Raw genomic sequence first — 20,216 nt, forward strand, 5'->3', positions numbered from 1 at the left:
AAAAATTCGTTTTATTTTCTTGGTGACTTTAGAGCACTTTAGAGTTGCTTCGTATTCACTCTTGATTGGTACTCAATTAGCTTGGCTCCTGATGCTTTTTTAAAAATGATTCTCTGGGAGTTCCCTGGTGGTCCAGTGACTGAGACTCCATGCTTCCAATGCAGGGGTGCCCAGGTTCAATTACTGGTCCGGGAACTAGACCCCATATGCTGCAACTAAAAGATCCCATGTGTTGCATCTAAGACCTGGTGCAGTCAAAGAAATAAATAAATTTAAAAAATAAAATAAAATAAAATAAAAATGATTCTCTTTTAGAATTTTAAATGCAGAAGGGATTTTTGAAATCAGTTAGCCCCAATAGCTGATTAGTGACGGACCTTGGACTAACAGACATACTGGTTGATGTGGAAATCAGTCTAGAGGTGAGGGGCACAAGTGGGTAGGGTGTGGTGTGGCGGGGAGCCTCCTTTCTGGTTCAGGACTGCACTAACGAGTATGAGAATCTTGGCTGAGCTTGATAGGGAAACCTGTGTGTCTGCTTATTATACAGATACAGCCCCAGATCTGGAATACCTGCCTTGGAGAGCATGCTAGGAGTGCATGAATGACTGTAAAAGCACATGAATATCTTATTTATTTTGGCCACGCTGCAAGGCATGTAGGATCTTAATTCCTGGATGAAGGATTGAACCCCATGCCCGTTGCATCAGAAGTGTGGAGTCTTAACCCCTGGACTGCCATGGCAGTCCCAAGAATATCTTATTTTTAAATTGCTGTAGTAATAATCACTTTTACATAGTAAACCAGGAGCTTAGACAAATGATTTCAGTGATGCTCATAGTGATATTCTGATGTAGATTTTTCATTTCTATCTTATAGACCAAGAAATTGAGACTCAGAGAGGTTAACTGATTTATCACGGGTCACCAGCTGCTGAGTGGTAGAGCTGGAATTAAATTCTAGTTGAATCTAACTCCAAACCATCTGCTCTGTCACCTCCCATGGAAAACCTTGAAGTCTCACTAAAAAGCTTGCCCTTATATCAGCTAACACTGTTTAGCAGATGACAGTTCTTGAATGAGAGAGAGATAAGATTCAGGAAGTTTATTCTGACAGTGGATTGTGATGGAAGGGTCAGTTGCCATGTGTACTTTAATTATGGATACTGTCCTGTGACATTTTCGAGGGATCTTGGTTGAAAAATTATGATAGAAAAATTCTGCCAGGTCGTTTCCATGTAGAGCACCTGAGAGGTGAGTTGTCCTGAGACCTTGGGGGAAGTAGAGGAGGTGGTAGCTGAAGCCAGAAAAGCTGGTTGGTGCCCTAAGCCCAGGACCTGCCAATAGTGCCTTCTACCCCTTCTGCCCTGATAGGAAGCAGGGATTTGGATGGGGGTATATAGGCCCCTGGGCTTTTGAGTTGGAGGATCTTTTTCTGACTCTTGGTCTCTAGAGAAAGATGGTGCCTGCCTTTGAGGACTAGAGGTATTGCTAGGCCTGCTTGGTAGCCTAAAATGACAGATGAAGAGGCCAAGATTTTTCAGAGTGTAAAAGCCATCTTAATAATTAACTAGACACGAGGTTACAGATGGATCAGATAGGACCAAGAGAAGTGGATCAGAAGCAAGGATGGAGCCTATGACCCAGAACCGAGGAGATTTAGAAGTGAAGCGGAGTTGCCTTCACTCTGTAAGGAATGCCTTGCATTTAGATCAACAGTTCTCAAACTTTAGCTTCTATCAGAACCATGACTGGGCTCTTCCCTTGTAAGTTCTGATTCAGTGGTCTGGAGTGAGACTGGAACTTAATACATTTCAACAAGTTCCCTGGGATGTTGATGCTACTGGTCTGGGGACCACACTTTGAGGCCTGGTAGTGTGGTGGTTTTCAATCAGAGGTTGCAATATTTAGGGGAAGTTTTGGTTGTCACAACTGGTATCTAATGAGTTGGCTAGGAATACTTCTTTTTTTAAATATTTGTTTGGCTGTGTTGGGTCTTAGTTGTGGCATTCGAACTCTTAGTTGTGGCATGTGGGGTCTAGTTCCCTGACCAGGGATTGATCTCCAGCCCCCTGTATTGGGAATGTGGAGTCTTAGCCGCTGGACCACCAGGGAAGTCCCCAGGAATACTTCTAAATAACTTACAATGCAAAGGATCATCCCCACAACAAAGGATTATCCTGCTCAAAATGTCAATAGTGCAGAGACTGAGAAATTCTGGTTTAGAGAAAGAGTTTTTAGGAGCCATATATGGGAGAGTGGATTAGAGTGGTTTTGGAGAAAAATAGCTCCAGGCTGGAGCTGTACTAGAGCTCAGGTATGAGGCAGTATACTTGGGGATAAGATATGGGGACTTCTCTGGCATTCCAGCAGTTAAGACTCCATGCTTCCAGTGCAGGGCGGGAGGGTTCGATCCCTGGTCAGGAAAATAAGATCCAACATGCCGCCAGGAGCGGCCAAAAAATAAAAATTAAATAAATAATTTTAAAAAGAGTCTGGAAAATTAAAAAAAAGATTGTCAGTAAATTCTGGTTGGTATAGATAGAGGACCTGGGTACAATAGAAAATAAAAATCTACCTCTGGATATACATTTTAGATCACCATTGGACATCTATTCTCACATATAGAGACTGCCAACAGGGCTGTTAAAAATTTAGGATCATACATTGGTACTTGGGTAATTCATTAATAATTCACTAATTTCTATGGGTTGTGGAATTTTTGTTGTTGTTGTTTTCCTTAAGCCGCCTTATAACATTTCCATTTGAAAATGTATAGCCATCTTTGCTGACCCAAAGGGGAGAGACTTCTTGGTAATTTTAGTCATGCCTGGGACAGTGGTGCTCCCTGTATCCAAGTGTGTTAGTGGTGGTGACCTGAAGCCAGGGGGAGTATGAGGATCCGGGCTGGGGAGAGTGACATGCAGAGCAGATGATTCCCTTCCTGTCTGAGTGATTTTTGGATGCAGGGTTTACTTTGAACTGAAGGCTGGCTGGGCTTGGAGGCTGACAGGTTGCTCAGGCTAGTTGGTATCTGCTGAGCAGGTGCTATGGGAGAGAGACATTCCAGTTTACAGGGTGGATGGAAGCAAATGGACTTTGAATGGATTGGAATCCCAGTGCTAGCAGCATACCTTCAAGCAGGTCAAACGGTTGTCTCAGGTTCCTTGTCACTTTCTAAAATGAGCATATATAGTATTTACCTCATTGGGTTATCTGAGAATTAAATAAGTTGATATATATGAGGACAATAATAAGAACAATGTAGATGTCAGCTATAATTAACATTATTCTGTATAAGAAGTGATATTAATGAAACATTTCAGCACAAAAGTATTAAGAGGACTTGGTGATTTGAAAGAGTCTAAGGTGATCCTAAGGTTTCAGTCCTATATACTGGGGAGTGTTAGAAAAATAGAGCTTATTCTTAGATATTTTTGAGATTACTGATTATATAGTTACAAATACCTTAAAGAGAGAAATTTAGGGCTTGAAATATTGAGCTGGAATTACAGATTTGAATATTGGTAACAATGATGAGGTTGAAAGAGAAAATGTAACTTTATACTTAGCATTTTATAATGTTGTAATTTCATCCTTATAATAACTTTTCAAGGTAGTTAATATCACTCCCATTTTAAAGCTGAATAACTCCATGTGCTGTGCTTCATTGCTCAGTTGTGTCCAACTCTTTTCGACCCCATGGACTGTAGCCCGCCAGGCTCCTCTGTCCATGGGGATTCTCCAGGCAAGAATACTAGAGTGAGTTGCCATGCCCTCCTCGAGGGGATCTTCCCATCCCAGGGATCGAACCCAGGTCTCCTGCATTTGCAGGCAAATTCTTTACCGACTGAGCGAGCCACCAGGGAAGCCCGAATAACTCCATAGTGAAAACTAGTAACTTGTTTGAGATTAAATAGCAGCTTGGTGGATTATTTGGAATTAGAAGGCATCTTTCCATTTATCCATCCAATGGACATTTTTCTTAAAGATGGTTTTTTGAAAAATAATTTTATTTATTTATTTATTTAGGCTGTGCTGGGTCTTCATTGCTGCGTGGGCTTTCTCTAGTTGTAGTGAGCAGGGGCTACTCTCTAGCTGTAATTTGTGGGCTTCTCATTGTGGTGGCTTCCCTTGTTGTGGAGCACGGGTTGTAAGGCATGCAGGCTTCAGTAGATGCAGCTCCCAGGCTCTAGAGCACAGGCTCAATAGTTGTGGCACACAGGTTTAGTTGCTCCTCAGCATGTGGATTCTTCCTGGATCAGGGATTGAATCCATGTCTCCAGCATTGGCAGGTGGATTCTTTACCACTGAGCCACAAGGGAGGTCCCAAAGATGGTTTTTTTGGAAGCAGTTTTTGAGTTCACAGGAAAATTGAGAGGAAGACACAAAGGTTTCCTATATGCTTCCTGCCCCACTCATTTGTAGCTTCCCCCGTTATTGGCATTCCCCACCAGAGTGTTTATAGCTGATGAACCTACGCTGCTACATCATTAACACTCAGTGTCCATTGTTTACAGAGGGCTCACTCCTGGTGTTGTACATTGAGTGAGTGTTGATAAATGGATAACCACATTTCATTCCCTTCATCTATAGACACTTGTTTGTCCAGAATGGGCGGGGCACAGTGCTGGATGCTGAGGATTAAGAGGAGAAGAGACTCTGGTCCTGTCCTCAGGAGGAGCAGAGCGCAGGCCTGCTTGTCTTCAATCCTGGGCTGTTTCCAGCTCACCACATTGCACATCCTTTGCATTTCCCATTCCCCTGTGCCTCCAGAAAGCTGAATAGAAGGGAAAGTAGGCAGGGCATCAGGAACAGAGATTCATATTTATTCTTCATTCATCTATTCATCCCTTTGTTAGAGTATGTGTGTATGTTGGCCTCCTGCATTGCAGGCAGATTCTTTGCCACCTGAGCCACCAGGGAAGCCCATGTATGTATGTTAACACATTCCAAGTCTAGACAGAGCTGTGTGGTGCCCCTGTGTATTAGCTGTGCCTTGCCAAGAGGTGGACACTGAGCCTTTCCTGGTATGGTTTCTGGGAGGTAAGGAAGGGCAGACATGATTTTCCCCATTATGTGGAAGACAGTTCCAAAAAAGGAAGCAATTTACTTGCAGTCGTTTAGGTAAACAGTGTTACTGCCGGGTATAGAAATTCAGCTCTCTTGATCCATTTCATGACAGAGTTAAAAGAGCTCTTATTCTTTTTAGCTTTCTTGGAAAAAGAAGATGGAAGGTTGGGAGGGGTGTGGGTAGGGATTGAATAATCGACTTCAAACGTGTGAAGGGTGTTTCTGCAGCCCCGTCTTCTGAAAACCGTCCAAGAGACAGTGAACGGAAAGCACACGAGGATGGCAGGAAGTTAGCACGCTAAAGAAAAATCTTTCTGGTTGACAGAGCGAGAAAGGCTGTGGTGTCACCTTCTCTGGGCTCTTTCAGACTTGGAGCTGTTAGTTCCTGCGTCAGCTCTGTTGGAAGAGTCTGAAGGCTGAGAGAAAAACCAGTGCTGCAGCTCCTCACTGGCGGGGCCACATCTTTGCTTTGCTCTCTCTCTCTGCTTTCATTTCATTCTCTCTCATTATGCAGAGCATCTATTTATTAAACTTCTCTGCTTGCAGTTCTGAGCTTGCAGCTGTGCACACTAAGGCCATTGGACCCAGCTAACCCCTGCTCTAGTCTAGTAGCTTCTGATCTTAGATGCGCATGTATAGTTAGGGATGTTGAGTGTACACAGGCTCAATCTGACGACTTGAACACAAACCACCCATTCAAGTCAAAGTGTCAGAGCCAGACTCAAGCCCACCCCACTCCAATCCTTTCATCCTGTTCTTCCCTTCCTAGACATCCCAGGAGTTTGTGGAGAAACTGACCAAACGACTAAAACGACACCCTGAGGAGACGGGAGGCTTCCAGGAGGCACCCCTAGCCTATGATGCCATCTGGGCCTTGGCACTGGCCCTCAACAAGACGTCCGGAGGGGGCGGCCGTTCGGGTGTGCGCCTGGAAGACTTCAACTACAACAACCAGACCATAACTGACCAAATCTACCGGGCAATGAACTCCTCATCCTTTGAGGGTGTTTCCGTGAGTTACAGCAGCCCCTTTGCTGGCCTCTGTCCTCCCATCCGGAGAGACCTCTCTGAGGCTTCTTCTCCTGGAAACATGCCTTCTCAGTTACCTCTCTGCAATAATCAGTTTTAGACCAGGGAAGTAGAAGCCCCCAAGCCAGAAAACCCCACAGAAGTCTAGAAGAGCGATGATATATTCCATTTCTTCCAACCTCTCCCCTCACTTCTCTCAGTCCCGATATTTATGAGTCAGATGAAAATTACAGGATTTTAAAAGAGGAAGCAGCCTGAAAGATCCTCTCCTTATTCCTCTTAAAGTGGGGAAATAAGAATCCAGAGGGACTTGGTGACTTGCTTAGGTCACACAGCCAGAGGCCAGGTCCCCTGGTATTCCATCTGGGGATTTTTCCCATTCAAATCTCCTGGGTGAAGCTTCTTTTCCAAAGAATAATGTTTCTAAAATCTAGGGTATGGGCATCTGGGGTATGTCCTATATGCAGGCAAATGCCATAAATAGAATTCATTCAGAAGCTCAATTACTTCAAAAACATAAGGATTCAGAGAGGCCCTGATGTTCTCGTTTCGCTCTTGCTTTTATCCCCTTTGCCTTCCTCCACATGTTTCTCCCCCTCAGGGCCATGTGGTGTTTGATGCCAGCGGCTCTCGGATGGCATGGACGCTCATCGAGCAGCTGCAGGGTGAGCATAGGGATGTGGGGGGATGGGGAGGTCGGTGGACGGGCCAGGCTGGGGCTGGGCTGGAATACCGTCTGGGAGGAGAACCCTAGGAGACAGGGAGACAGGAAGGCATTGCCTTGGTGCCTCCCTACCTCATGCCTGCTCTTCCGTGTTCCTCAAGCTTTTAAATAATGATACTGATAATAAAAAGCTTAGCCATGGGTGAGTTTCTTTGCGTTTCAGTGGTTGTGCATGCAAATTGAAAACAACCATTCTTTTCCCCTAGTGGCCCCCATTTTGATTTGAGAAATTTCCCTCTGGTGACTTGAGGGGTTCATGACTTGTCAGCGGCATATTCATGGACTCAAGGAAAGCTGAATCTAGGAAACAAGCTATTTTTAAAGGGAACCTATTGCATTTCCTTGATATGTAAACAATTAGGTCTAATTTTTCTGCAGTATGTCTAGTTTGGCTTTTCTAGATGGTATATGCTTATAACTTCACACTGAGTTATTTGCAAAACTTGTGAATTAGTTTTTCAACTCCACTCTACTCAGACTCTTAGAGCAGGGCCAAAAGAACCATTTCTTGGCCTCCTGTGAAAAGTTTCTTTCTTTTCCTTCTCCCGACCTCCTACATCCTCTCAGATCTTTGTAACCAGGACAAGGACGAATAGACTTCAGCCACAGTCCAAGGGCTATGAGTTGGCTTTAGAAGAAAAAGTTATGGTAACTGGGGCAGCTCTAGAAATCTTAGGAGTGGCTGAATTTGTGGCTTTTTAAGAGGCAGATGCATCTTGTTTAAGAAATTAGAAGCCAAGTCAATGGAAGAGAAATTTCTAAAATTAAAATGAAAGCCTCTGGGAAAATAGATCTTGTGATTCTATCAGGAGAGGGAGAATAGCGGAAACATGTTTAAAGATTTTTAAGCCAGAATCACAGTGAGAGACATTTTCCTGAGGTGTGAGCCCGTGGAATGGGTGGCAGACATCCTGTGCAGCATTCTTCACTGAAGGGCTTAAAGCATATAAGATATTCTTATTTGTTTGTGTGGGCTTCCCTAGTGGCTCAGCAGTAAAGAATGTGTCTGCCAATGCAGGAGACATGAGTTTGATCCCTGAACTGGGAAGATTCCCTGGAGAAGGATATGGCAACCCACTCTAGTATTATTCTGGGAAATCCCATGGACAGAGGAGCCTGCAGGCTACAAGTCCATGGAGTCACAAAAGAGACATGACTGAGTGACTAAACAACAATTTCTTTGTGTTGCCTTGGAATCTATCCTATAGTGCTTTTCAATCAGATTGCTGTTTCAAGTGGCCCCCAGATCCTTCCAAGTATCCTTTGGGGGCTCAGGTGACGGGAGAATCAGATATGACCATAGAGATCTACTTTAGGGAAGTGGGAGGTTGAGAATGCTTGGGATCAACTCTTCACCTACCTGTGGTTACTCCTATCATCTGTCCAGGTGGCAGCTACAAGAAGATTGGTTATTATGACAGCACCAAGGATGACCTTTCCTGGTCCAAAACCGATAAGTGGATTGGTAAGTGGATCCTGTCTATAATTTCCTTTAACCCCTCTGAACCATTGACGAATACTGTGTTTGAATGAGGGTGGGGTGGTTGGTACCATGGGGTTGAAATGTCCTAAGGAGATGAACCAGGGGCTGGGTTTCTGAGAAAGGGAATAAAACCTCCAAGATGTGGGTAGGAGAGACTGGTGTATTTAGAGAGGGTATAGGTGGTGGGTAGCAATGCATTCTTAAAAATAGTACATTCCTGGGATGACTGGGGATTAGGTCCAGGGGGCAGGAAATGAAAATTCCATTTGGGTTTCCCAGATGTTCTGGTGACCTGATATATCTGAATCAGCTACTTCAAGCCTCAAGTTGCCTCTTAGCTTTCTTAGGAAGACAGTTGCTTAAACTGTAGGAGAGGATGTAAAACCTCATTTAATTGTCTTCTGTTAAAATGTACTTTTTAAGGAAAGAAAGGAAGCAATTATGTTCCTTGTGTGTTTGGTGGGCTAAATAATAGGAAATGGGAAAGATACTCAAGGTGGGCAAAATGGGGACTTTATTGATCAAAAAAAGGCTTGGTGTCTTCAGGAGGGGGAAGGGCACAGCCATGGAAGACAGCTGCCATCTGCCCTGCCCAGCTGAAATCTAGTAGTTCTCAGCACTGCTGGAGTTCTGAATTTTTTTTTTTTTTTATAATTTGAATTTAGGACAGTGTTCTGTATTGCTATAAATGCTGCATGGCCTAAATTATGCTTTTTTTTTTTTTTAAAGCTCAGCAAATTGAAATTAGTCTTTTTTCCCCCCACTTTCTGTGAATTCTGTGACAACTTTGAGCTTCCCTTTAATAATAACTGAGAAACACCTTTGGGAATATCACCTGGCCAGGGTTAAAATCACAGATCAGTTTTTTTTTTTTTTTTTTTTTTAAAAGAAAATTCCTCCTGAGGTTAGGAGGCCAGACTCTATTTTGAGGCACTTTAGCTTCATGATTCTATGATTGCCTTTTGCAGCTTCTAATTTGAGTTGTAAGAGACCTCATAAAATTTATTTCTCAGTATCCCCTTCTTTTCCTTCCATTCTTCTTTCCTGAAAGAAAGATTGAAAAAAACACAAAGAACAAAAGGTAACAACAAAAAGACTACAACTTTGGTGATACAGCTCGGCCTCTAGTTCCATTTTCTTGTCTCATATCTGATTGCTTCCTGAGAGCCCCAGAATCAAAGAGCACTTGGGCTGCAGCAAGCCCTGATTCAGGGCAGTTAGGGCCTCTTGTCCTCAGAGTTAAGACCTGGGTGCCCATCAGCAGCTTGGTCCTTCTCCCCTTTCTCCTGTCCCACCTTCATGCCTTTGTCCTTCCTCCTTTCTCTTCCCCCTCCCTTGTGCCACGTAGGAGGGTCCCCTCCAGCTGACCAGACCTTGGTCATCAAGACGTTCCGCTTCCTGTCACAGAAACTCTTTATCTCCGTCTCCGTTCTCTCCAGCCTGGGCATTGTTCTAGCTGTTGTCTGTCTGTCCTTTAACATCTATAACTCCCATGTCCGGTAAGTTTCTCTTCTGACATTTCCCTGTCCTCTCTGCTTCTCCAAGATAATGGTCATTTGCTTGAAGGGAGTGAGAAGGAAACTATGTAGCTCCTGAGGCCGTGCATCTCTGAGGTTTCCACTCCAGATTATTGTTTGCCCAGGGAACAAAAAGGGGGAAGCCAGGTATAACTCCCATCCCTGCTCCAAAGCAGCTAATGGAAAAATAAAAAAGCTTTTGGGATCAGGTAACATAATTTAGGGCTCTAAAGAGTGTGGTAGGGTCCTGTGCCCAGGAAGCCGTCTGTGGCCCCCCATGACCGAACTGGCTTTGTCTCTGATGCCATCTCCAAGGCCGCCTGCCTTTGTCTCCCGGCCCTGAGGTTGGGGTCAGGCCGTTGTGGGGTGTTTGGGGAGCTGAGCCTCCCTGGAGAGGAGGGTAATTCTGCTCTTCAATCTCTCCCACCCTTCCGCCTCTGCCCTAGTTATATCCAGAACTCACAGCCCAACCTGAATAATCTGACTGCTGTGGGCTGCTCACTAGCGTTAGCCGCCGTCTTCCCCCTCGGGCTGGATGGTTACCACATCGGGAGAAGTCAGTTCCCCTTCGTCTGCCAGGTGAGGAGGGGGCGGCAGGTCTCCTGCAGAGCATGGCTCTCCGGCCCGCCCCCTCAGGAGCGCCTTCTGTGATGCGCCGTCCCCTGCCTGTCCTCCTTGTCTTTCCTCCTTGTCCCTAGTTGTTCTCCTGACATCGCCCCCTGATCTCTGTCTGGCTCTGTCCCTTCCTTCTATGCCTCCAGACTTTTTCATTCTGTAGCTGGCTTGTCAGTTCCAAGGTTGCCATGGCATGCCTTGCAGAGAAGGGTGGGGAGGTACTGAAGGCGCAGGAAGGGGGTCTGCACAGAGAACCCTCGGACAATGGTGGCCTGTCTGTGGCGCGGGGGCTGAGAACAAGAACTGGGGACTTCCCGTGGGAGCCTTAGTTGTGGTTGGGGAGGACGGAGGCAGGGATCTGAACCAACAGCAGGGAGAGTTGGGGGGAAGGGACCGCTCTCACACAGGGAGGAGGCCCTGTGGGACTCTTGGCACATGGAAGGTTCTGGGGCTGCAGAGTAAGCCTGGCTTCAGCGGCAGTATTTGTTTGGTTCTCTCTTATGCTGGTGGGAAATACTGCCCCTTGCTTTCTTGCCCATTCTCACTCTTCTCTGCTCTGTACCTATCCTGATCACACACCTGGGCACATGGCATTTGCACACACATACACCTACAATTCTTCAGAAAGACCCAATACAGTGAGAAAGCAGATAGTCAGCAGTGACGCACAAGAGGTATCAGAGCAGGGATCTGCTGAGGGAATGAAGAGAAAGCAGCTGACTGTCCAAGTGGCTGCATGGACCTCACCAAAGGCGCATGTGAATTGTGAAGGATGCAGGGGATTTTGTTGGCTGGAGAAATAAAAGAGGGTTACTCCATGAAAGGAGGGAGTGTCCTGTGGGTAGCAGAGGCACCAAAGAGAGTATATCAAGGGCAAGGATAAGCAAGCAAGCAGCTGAGCAGGGCTGGAGCATGGGGCAGGTGAGGGTCTGGGGCAGGTAAAAGTGTGGGGGGAGAAGAGGCTGGAAAGGTGGGTGGGTCCATGTTGTAAATGGTCTCATGCCACATCTGGAGGTGTTCAGGCTGCAGTCTGCAGGCCTTGGGGAACAGTCAGAAGTGACTGGCTATTAAAACCCATTTTTTAGCAAGATTATCCAGGTGGCAAAGTGCAAAGAGATTCTCTGCTGCCCAATCGCCCTCTCCACCCAGCCCCTACTGGCTGCATCCTGCCAGTCTGGTCATCTGTTCCCTCCTACAGCCCTGCCCCATGCTGGCACTATCCACCTGCTACCCCGCCCTATTCTCTCCTGCCCTCTCTCCTTTCCTAGGCCCGCCTCTGGCTCCTGGGTTTGGGCTTTAGCCTGGGCTACGGCTCCATGTTCACCAAGATCTGGTGGGTCCATACAGTTTTCACAAAGAAGGAGGAAAAGAAAGAGTGGAGGAAGGTGAGCTGCTCTGAATCCCTCGGCCCCTAGCACCTAGGCTCTCAGGGCTTGGGAGGCCCTGTCCCCCACCCCATATTGGGCTGTACTCTGTGTGTTGACTCAGACCCTGGAGCCCTGGAAACTGTATGCCACGGTGGGCCTGCTGGTGGGCATGGACGTCCTCACCCTCGCCATCTGGCAGATCGTGGACCCCCTGCACCGGACCATTGAGGTACCCTTTAAGGAGGTGCTTGGGTCAGGAGGCCTTGCAGGACACACTGGTGGAAGGGCCTCGGGAGCTGCCCATGGGAGGTTCCATGGGTTCCATATTCCAGCCCTGGGTATCTCAGCGGCTCTCCCTGCTTCCTGGAGCGAACCCTAGCAGACACTCTCAATTCCTGTGACAAAAGGAAGTGGTGGGGATCTGGGAGGATGGGCAGACTTTCAGACATCGTGGAAAGTGGGGGAACAAGCACTTATAAGGTGTTTAGGCAAATGTTCCCAGACCTGGAGTTGGATCTGGCATGAGAATTGAGGATCTCTTCAGAAAGAGGGGGCAGAACTGGGAGTTGGGACTGAGCAGAGGTGGGGAGGGGAGGGGAGGACAGCAACCATCTTGCCTGTGGCTCTGTCTCTCCCTTAGACTTTTGCCAAGGAGGAGCCGAAGGAAGATATTGATGTGTCTATTCTGCCCCAGCTGGAGCACTGTAGCTCCAAGAAGATGAACACATGGCTTGGTGTGCAGGGTGTGGGGGAGGGGTGGGGGAGATGCCCATAAAGGGGGCTAGTGGGGAGGGAGTGTGTGTGGAATGGGCAGTAGCTTGGAGGGAGGAGGGTCTTTGGAAAAAGAGGCGGAGAGCTCATGTCAACTCAGTTCGAACCTCCTCCTGTTTGCCTCTGCGTTAGTCTTTTCTGAGCATGGGGAGAGTTGATCTTTTGCCTGAGGTGCTTAGTGTCCAGCTCAGGGAGGAGGCAGAGCTTGTGTTCATCAGAGGGACCAGTGATGTGGCCTCACCCTCACTCCATCTCTTGTCTGGTCCACTCCCTGGAGTGAGACTGGGGCTGCGAGGGGTTAGACCCCTTTGGCCCTTTTAACATCACTCTGACCTCTGACCACAAATGGCAAACCTACCCTCAGCATGGAAAGCCATCTTCCCACTCAAGAGGGTGAGGAGGTGAGACACTGTGTGTGGCTCAAGCCCTTGACAAGGTCCTTGACAGCTGCTCGTGACCATCATCGTCCTGTGTGATGGGGCTCTTAGTCCCAGGAGGAAGCAGTGAGGTCAGGGCGAGTGGGGTGGACCTGGGGGCAGTGGACAGGGAGGGGGCTACTAGGTCAGAGGGGCTGGGTTGGAGAGGAGGCCCCCATGTCACTGCCATCAGAAGGAGCACAGAGAAGGGGATAGTGAGTGGAAGATAACCCTTCCCTGCCATCCTAGGCATCTTCTATGGTTACAAGGGGCTGCTACTGCTGCTGGGTATCTTTCTTGCTTATGAGACCAAGAGTGTGTCCACCGAGAAGATCAATGACCACCGGGCTGTGGGCATGGCCATCTACAATGTGGCGGTGAGCTCCCTGGACACCTGGCATCGATCGTGGGGACTGGGCACAGCAACCCAGATGGGGGTGGTCTGAGAAGAATGAGGTGCCTGATGTGGGGTCAGCTGGGTAGAAGTCTTAAAACATTTTCTAATGCCTTGGGTTTGAAAAGCACTTTATAATGTATAAAGTGAACATCAATCTTCATACAACCACCCAGTGAAGAGGTGATTAGCATCCCCACTAGATAGATGCGGAAGCAGAAACAGGTGAAATCCTGTTTCCTCATCTGTGGTTCCCAAGCTGGGAATCTGAATGAGATTTCCTGCAAGGATGCTCAGGACTGGCTCTTAAGGACTCTGATGTGTGTACAGAGATGCTGGGAGCTCCTGTCTGGAGGGAGGGGCTGCCCTAGAGCTGGAGCTGGTTTGGGACAGTTTATCTGGGATTCTTACCAACCAAGAGTTGAGGATGATCCTGACTTTGTTATTGTTGTTGTTCAGTAGCTAAGTCGTGTCCGACTCTTTGCGACCTCAAGGACTGCAGCACTCCAGGCTTCCCTGTCCTCCACTATCTCCTGGAGTCTGCTCAAAATCATGTCCACTGAGTCAGTGATGCCATCCAACCATCTCATCCTTGGCTGCCCCCTTCTCCTCTTGCCCTCAATCTTTCCCAGCATCAGGGTTTTTCCCAGTGAGTTGGCTCTTCCCATCAGGTGGCCAAAGTATTGGAGCTTCAGCTTCAGCATCAGTTCTTCCAGTGAATATTCAGGGTTGATTTCCTATAGGTTTGACTGGTTTGATCTCCTTGCTGTCCAAAGGACTCTCAAGAGTCTTCTTCAGTACTCCACAATTCGAAAGCATCATTTCTTCAGTGCTCAGCCTTCTTTCTGGTCCAAATCTCACATCCCGACTTTGGGTCCTTTTTGAATGGAAAGTTCCCCAGGAACCTGTCCCCATAGACTTTTCTGGGGGAAGTAGACCCTGGCTCTTGTCTGAGCCAGCAGGTATGTGACCCCACACATGCTCTGCCCCCAGGTTCTGTGCCTCATCACTGCCCCGGTCACCATGATCCTGTCCAGCCAGCAGGATGCCGCCTTCGCCTTCGCCTCCCTCGCCATAGTTTTCTCCTCCTATATCACCCTGGTCGTGCTCTTTGTGCCCAAGGTATGGCTCTGGGTGTCCTCCCAGCCTCTCCAGCCCCTGTCCCCTCCGTGTCCCTACTTCCCTTCCTCCCACTTCTTCCGTTTTGGGCCCAGCTCCCTCTTGTTTTCCTTCCTTCCGTGCAACCCACCATGACCTAATCACTGACAGTCCCTGCTGGCCCATCCACACCCCTAACTCCCTCCCAGATGCGCAGGCTGATCACCCGAGGGGAGTGGCAGTCGGAGGCACAGGACACCATGAAGACAGGGTCCTCGACCAACAACAACGAGGAGGAGAAGTCCAGGCTGTTGGAGAAGGAGAACCGCGAGCTGGAGAAGATCATCGCCGAGGTGGGTGGTGAAGGCAGAGGTGGCGGCAGGTCGGGGAGGCCCACGTCTCGGGTGGGGTCAGGATTCCAGAGGTAGAGCCTGAGACCGGGGTTCCTGTGCACGTGATTTACCAAGGGAGGTCTCAAGAGACAGGCTGCCAGGGAGAGTGGAGGAGGCCCGGGAAGGGTGGAGTCAGTCTCAGGTAAAAACCTGGTAAAGTGCTGGTCTCAGCGGGTGGAGGGGCTCTGGAGCCGGAACTGCATTGTAGGCTCCGCCTCCTGGAGGCGAGGGCGTGGCCCTGGGCTGGGCGTGGCCGATTGTGGGGGTTGAGTATACCCTCTAGTGAGAGGGGTCTGGGCAGGTCTACAGGGTGTTTGTCTACAGGCCCCCAGCGGGAGTTAGGGGCCAGCGCAGTGTCAGGCTGGGGGTATTCAAACTAGGTTGGCCTTAATCTGTGGAGTGTGCTACCGGAAGCGGAAGCTGTGTGCTCGGTCCGTTCTCCCCTCCCCCACCCCCTTTGCTTCCCTGATCCCGACTGCTGCCCCACTGTGTTCGCTGTGTGCTCTCGGCTCTCCCTGTTCCTGCCTGACGGCTCCTGTTCCTTTCTTCTGCCCGTTTCCCCCTCCCTCTCCCCCACATTTTTCTCTGCCTCTCCTTCCCTCCTCCCACCCTTTCCTGATTTCCTCTCTCCCACTCGCCTGATTGTTTTCTTCCTCCAGAAAGAGGAGCGCGTCTCTGAACTGCGCCATCAGCTCCAGTCTCGGCAGCAGCTCCGATCCCGGCGTCACCCTCCGACACCCCCAGACCCCTCGGGGGGCCTGCCCAGGGGGCCCCCTGAGCCCCCTGACCGGCTTAGCTGTGATGGAAGTCGAGTCCACTTGCTTTACAAGTGAGGGAGGTGTGAGGGGGGACAGGCAAATAGGGGGAGGGAGAGGGGGAAGGGAGGGGGGCTCGGGACGAAGCAGGGGATCCCTACCCTAGGTGGGAAGAACACCGTTCCATCCCATCTCTTGTAAATACCTGCCCCTCTTGAGTCCCAGAGTCCCAGGTCCCAGCGTCGACTGAGTCTCCAGTGCTCTGGGAGCCGGGCCCTGTTCTCTCATTCATTCGTATCATTGTCTATCTCTACTTCATAATCGAGTTTGTACCCGGCTTGAAGCTTCTCACTCACTGGCTCCTTGGTGCCTCACGAGACACGCCCCCTCTTCTTTTCCTCTGGTTGCCACGACAACCCGGCAGCCCCCTCGCTTTTGTGCTCTGCTCCCACCAGCAGGGGCCTCCCCAGAGGGCTCTCTGTGGCAACAGGGCCTGGCCATTTCTCTCACCATCCTCATCTCCTTCCAACCCCTTGGCCCTCCACACAGCCACACGTTTTGTCCCTCTTGAATTTAGCTTTTGCAAGGCACTCTTTTTGTCAAGGCTCACATGCTCCTTCCCTCTTCCCAACACACATCTATCCTCACTGTTCTCACTTTCTTGTTTGCACATGTGGTTTCACATGTGCTCTCTCCACCCTTCCTGTGGCCACACGTGCCCTGCTGTATTCCCTTCCCTCACGACTGCCTGTGCCCCTGTCATGGTCATGGATATGCCCTTGGGAGAGCTGTGTGGGTGGGCGTGTGCCATTTGTACATGTCCAGGTTTATCTGTGCACTTGCCCTGTGTGCCCTCGTGTACCCTCTTCTTTTTGCACCTTAAAATTGTGTTCTTCCAGCAGAGCCATATGCACCCACCCTGCACATTGTCACACACTTTCCCCCGATTCCCATCTGGTGGGGCCGTCCACATCTGGGTCTACATCACACTCGGTTTCTGCTCGCACTCACCCTGCTCTCCTTTGCGCTCTGGAGCACCCTCGGTCCACACTCAAAGTCCTCCTCTACAAAGTGCTCCCTTCGGTTTTGTATTTTTCTGAGGGAAGGAAGGGAGAAGAAATGGGGACAGGTTTGGGGAGCTGCTTGCAGTGGGTAGTTGGTGAGAATCCTGACCAAAGGAAGGCACCCCTGACTGTGGAGGCAGAAGATGGTCCTGTGTGGTGGGAGATGGTGTCCTTTTTGCACTGTGGTGTCTTGGGGGAAGGATCTCCCCAAATCTCAATAAACCAGTGAATGGAGTGACTCAGCACCTCGTCCCTTACTGTGAACCAAGTGGGCTTCAGCCCAAGGAGGGAGGCTCTGGGGGCCCCCCCGCATTGATGAAAAGGCACTTCAGTGGAGGGATGGACAGAGATATTGTATTGATCCATTGAGGGCTTAGCAGGGCAAAGCAGGACACAGTTAGGGCTGAGATTAGTGAGAGGTGACATAACTGGTTAAAAGTGTAGGCTGGAGTCAAAACTACCAGAGCTTCAGATTCTAACACGTACATAAAACATTCCTAATCTCTATTTTCCACGTCCTCACTTGTGAAGGTAATAGTCATCATCCTCACCACCATCTTCACATCTATCTCTCCACAGAGTGGATGCCAGGACGAGTGCTCACGGTGGTTCTTGGCTCACGGAGCATGTTGGGTAAACAAGCCACTGTCACTGTTTAATGAGGTCTCTGACAGTGATGGGCATGTATTGGGAGCCTGGAGCATGTGGCTCAACAGATGTGAGGACAATTCCTCCTAGGAATTAGGATAATAAAAAAATACGACCGTTCGGAGGTAGCGGATTAGATGGTCCCGGGGTGTTTCCAGCCTGAAAAGTCAGAGAACTCTGAGCATCTTGACAGGAGCTTGCAAGAAAGTCCTCAATGGCCAATGAAAACAAAACAAAACAAAACATTGCTCGACAATTTTGTAATTTTTTGTGTCCCCTTGGAGAAGTGGTGTTTTTTTTCCCCCCGAAGCTCAGTTTCTCTCCTTCCCCATAGCACTGATTTTTTAAAAGTGATTTTCATATTTTTTTTCTGAAAGAGCTGCAAGGATTGGTTGGGCCCTGTCATTTCACCACCCTGTTTAATAGCCAATTTCTGAAGTTTCCCAAGAGCAGGGGAGGTTAAATTTTGGACCAGTACTTGAAAACCATTCCACTGTGAGTATCTGCTTTGGATCACTAGGATTTGAATCGAGTTGCCCTTCATCCCACAGTGGAATATGCTCAAGGCAAAGAGAAGAGGCCTGTGGAGGAGGTCAGCTGGTAGTGTAGAAAATGGACAGTTGGCTTCAGAAGCAGCAGTGGGAGCTACCTCCCAGCCCTGGGCAGAACAGGAAAGACCAGAGTTACCACCTGGAACTTTCCTTGTACTTGTTTAGTCACTAAGTCGTGTACGACTCTGCAGCCCTGTGAACTATACCCTGCTGGGATCCTCTGTCCATGGGATTTCCCAGGCAAAAATACTGGAGTGGGTTGCCATTTCCTTCTCTGGGGGAATCTTCCCGACCAGGGATTGAACCTGCATTTCCTGCTTGGCAGGTGGGTTCTTTACTACTGAGCCACCTGGGAAACCCTCTTTGCACTTAGCAGGGCTGCAGATTACAGAGGGTTAGTTCTGCTGTGCCACGGTTAAGCCAGACATTCTTGGCTGGTAGGAGCACAGACAGGGACCAGGTCGAATGGTAGGGCTAGCAGAGACGCCTGGTTCGAGAGGGAAGTGTTGCCAGGTGGTGTGTGACCACTACTTAGCAGTTCTGGGAAGAGCTCCCTTGGCCTCTCCAGCCCTGCTGGGTCGGGGTGGGCTTCACCCTTGGGCTTTCAGATCTGACTGTAGAACATCTTGAACTCTAGACTGCTTGCCAGACTTCAGTGGCCCCTGTTCTGCCTTGACTTGGTCTCTTGCCTCCCTGCCCTGATCACTTAACAGGAAGCATTTTGTGAAGACTTTGCTGCTATGTTAGTTTTACTATTTTTTTTCAGTCAGTCAGGTTTTGATGGGGAAGTTATGGTGGTAGGTGCTTGTCTAGGCCTTGGGGTAGAGCAGTGGACAGGGCTTCCCTTGTAGCTCAGTCAATAAAGAATCCACCTGCAATGCAGGAGACCCAGGTTCGATTCCTGGGTTGGGAAGATCCTGTGGAGAAAGAAATGGCAACCCACTCCAGTATTCCTGCTGAGAAATCCCATGGACAGAGGAGCTTGGCAGGCTACAGTCCATGGGTTTGCAGGAGTCAGACACGATTTAGTGACTAAACCACACCAGAGCAGTAGGCTAGATGGGCTTTTGTGGGATGTACATTCTCAAAGTGGAAAGTTAAAGTAAGTAGGCTGGTAAATGAAACAAGGTAGCTTGAGAGAACAGCCCGGAGGGTGGGCATCTCACAGTTGTCAGCTCTGCTGCTCAGGGCTGTGCCGAGGGAAGGTGTCATGTGCTCATGTCTGTTTTCTGGCAAGGAGACTGCAACGCCGAGAGGAATACTCTGGTCCAGGGTCACACAGTTGATGAGCATCCAGGTTGAGTGAATTAGTGTCTGTTGCTGCATAACCTGTTACCCCAAAACAGTGGCTTAAGAAAATAACCATTTATATGTCTCATGGTTTTGTGGGTCAGGAACTCAGGACAGTGGAGAGATTTGAAGGTTGGGGGTTGGATCCTCAGAAGGGTTTAGAGATGGGACTGTGGGCTGGAACCCCTACACCTTGCCTTTCCATGCAGTCTGGGATTCCTTATAACATGGTGCCTGGATTCCAAAGGCAAGGGTCTGAGCCAGCTGTGTTGAAGCCCAACTTTTTTCTGACACAGCCTTGGAAGTCACATAGCATCACTTCTGCTGAATCCCCAGTGGTTGGGGCAGTCACAAGGCCATGCCCAGATTGAAGGAGAGGAAGAACGGACCCCACTTCATGGTGGGCTGAGCATCAGTCCCACTGTGAAAAGAACACGTGGGATGGGATAAATATGTTGCTGCAACCTTCTTTGGAAAGAAAGATCCACCGCATCTGGTCTGTCTATTCCAAAGCAAGTGTTCATGGCACCTCACACAGTACTTTCTACCCACCCGGGCCCATCACCCAGGCATTGCTTGCTGTTTGCTGTCTTTCAGTCTCTTTCTGGGTCTTTGGTTGCTTCTGGATGCTTCAGGGCCAGCAGTAGTCCCACACCTAACCCTTCCTGCCAACTGTAGTTCCTCCCACGGTCCATTGTAATTTTAGGCCACTCTGGAGAGTTTATTCTCTCTGGTTTTTGAAGCAAGAAATTCTCTTATTTTGTACTTCAGGTTCCATTAACCAAAGGGGAATTGGAGAGTGGGCTTCAAATCAGACAGTCCTCTCCCCTCCCCCACCAGCAGGGTTGATTTTCAGAATACTTAATCAATGAAGCATCCACTTACACAGCCTGTGGAGCAAGGAAGGGAATCCCCAGCGATGAAAGGGCTGCCACCGTGAACTGCACAGAGGCCTCCGCGAGAGGGCGCTGTGCTGGGACCAAGTGGCAGTAAAGCTAAGCAGGACAGGAGTGTTCTGGGGGTGGAGGGG

At 48.9% G+C, this 20,216-nt stretch overlaps 1 protein-coding gene across 3 annotated transcripts in view; it reads left to right on the top strand.

The window, feature by feature from the left end:
- Nucleotides 1-16,940, top strand: part of GABBR1 (gamma-aminobutyric acid type B receptor subunit 1) — a 29,275-nt gene extending 12,335 nt beyond the window's left edge. For all 3 annotated transcript variants that reach the window (XM_061147294.1, XM_061147293.1, XM_061147295.1), the window contains 12 exons: nt 5,842-6,084; nt 6,703-6,766; nt 8,213-8,290; nt 9,657-9,807; nt 10,272-10,404; nt 11,709-11,825; nt 11,929-12,036; nt 12,448-12,541; nt 13,244-13,371; nt 14,382-14,510; nt 14,696-14,839; nt 15,538-16,940. In XM_061147294.1, coding sequence (XP_061003277.1) covers nt 5,842-6,084; nt 6,703-6,766; nt 8,213-8,290; nt 9,657-9,807; nt 10,272-10,404; nt 11,709-11,825; nt 11,929-12,036; nt 12,448-12,541; nt 13,244-13,371; nt 14,382-14,510; nt 14,696-14,839; nt 15,538-15,711 — 1,563 coding nt within the window. In that variant the 3' untranslated portion in view covers nt 15,712-16,940. The remainder of the gene's footprint in view (nt 1-5,841; nt 6,085-6,702; nt 6,767-8,212; nt 8,291-9,656; nt 9,808-10,271; nt 10,405-11,708; nt 11,826-11,928; nt 12,037-12,447; nt 12,542-13,243; nt 13,372-14,381; nt 14,511-14,695; nt 14,840-15,537) is intronic.
- The last annotated feature ends 3,276 nt before the right edge of the window (nt 16,941-20,216 follow it).

This window comes from Dama dama, chromosome 7, assembly GCF_033118175.1.
Source record: "Dama dama isolate Ldn47 chromosome 7, ASM3311817v1, whole genome shotgun sequence".
Taxonomy (NCBI): Eukaryota; Metazoa; Chordata; class Mammalia; order Artiodactyla; family Cervidae; genus Dama; species Dama dama.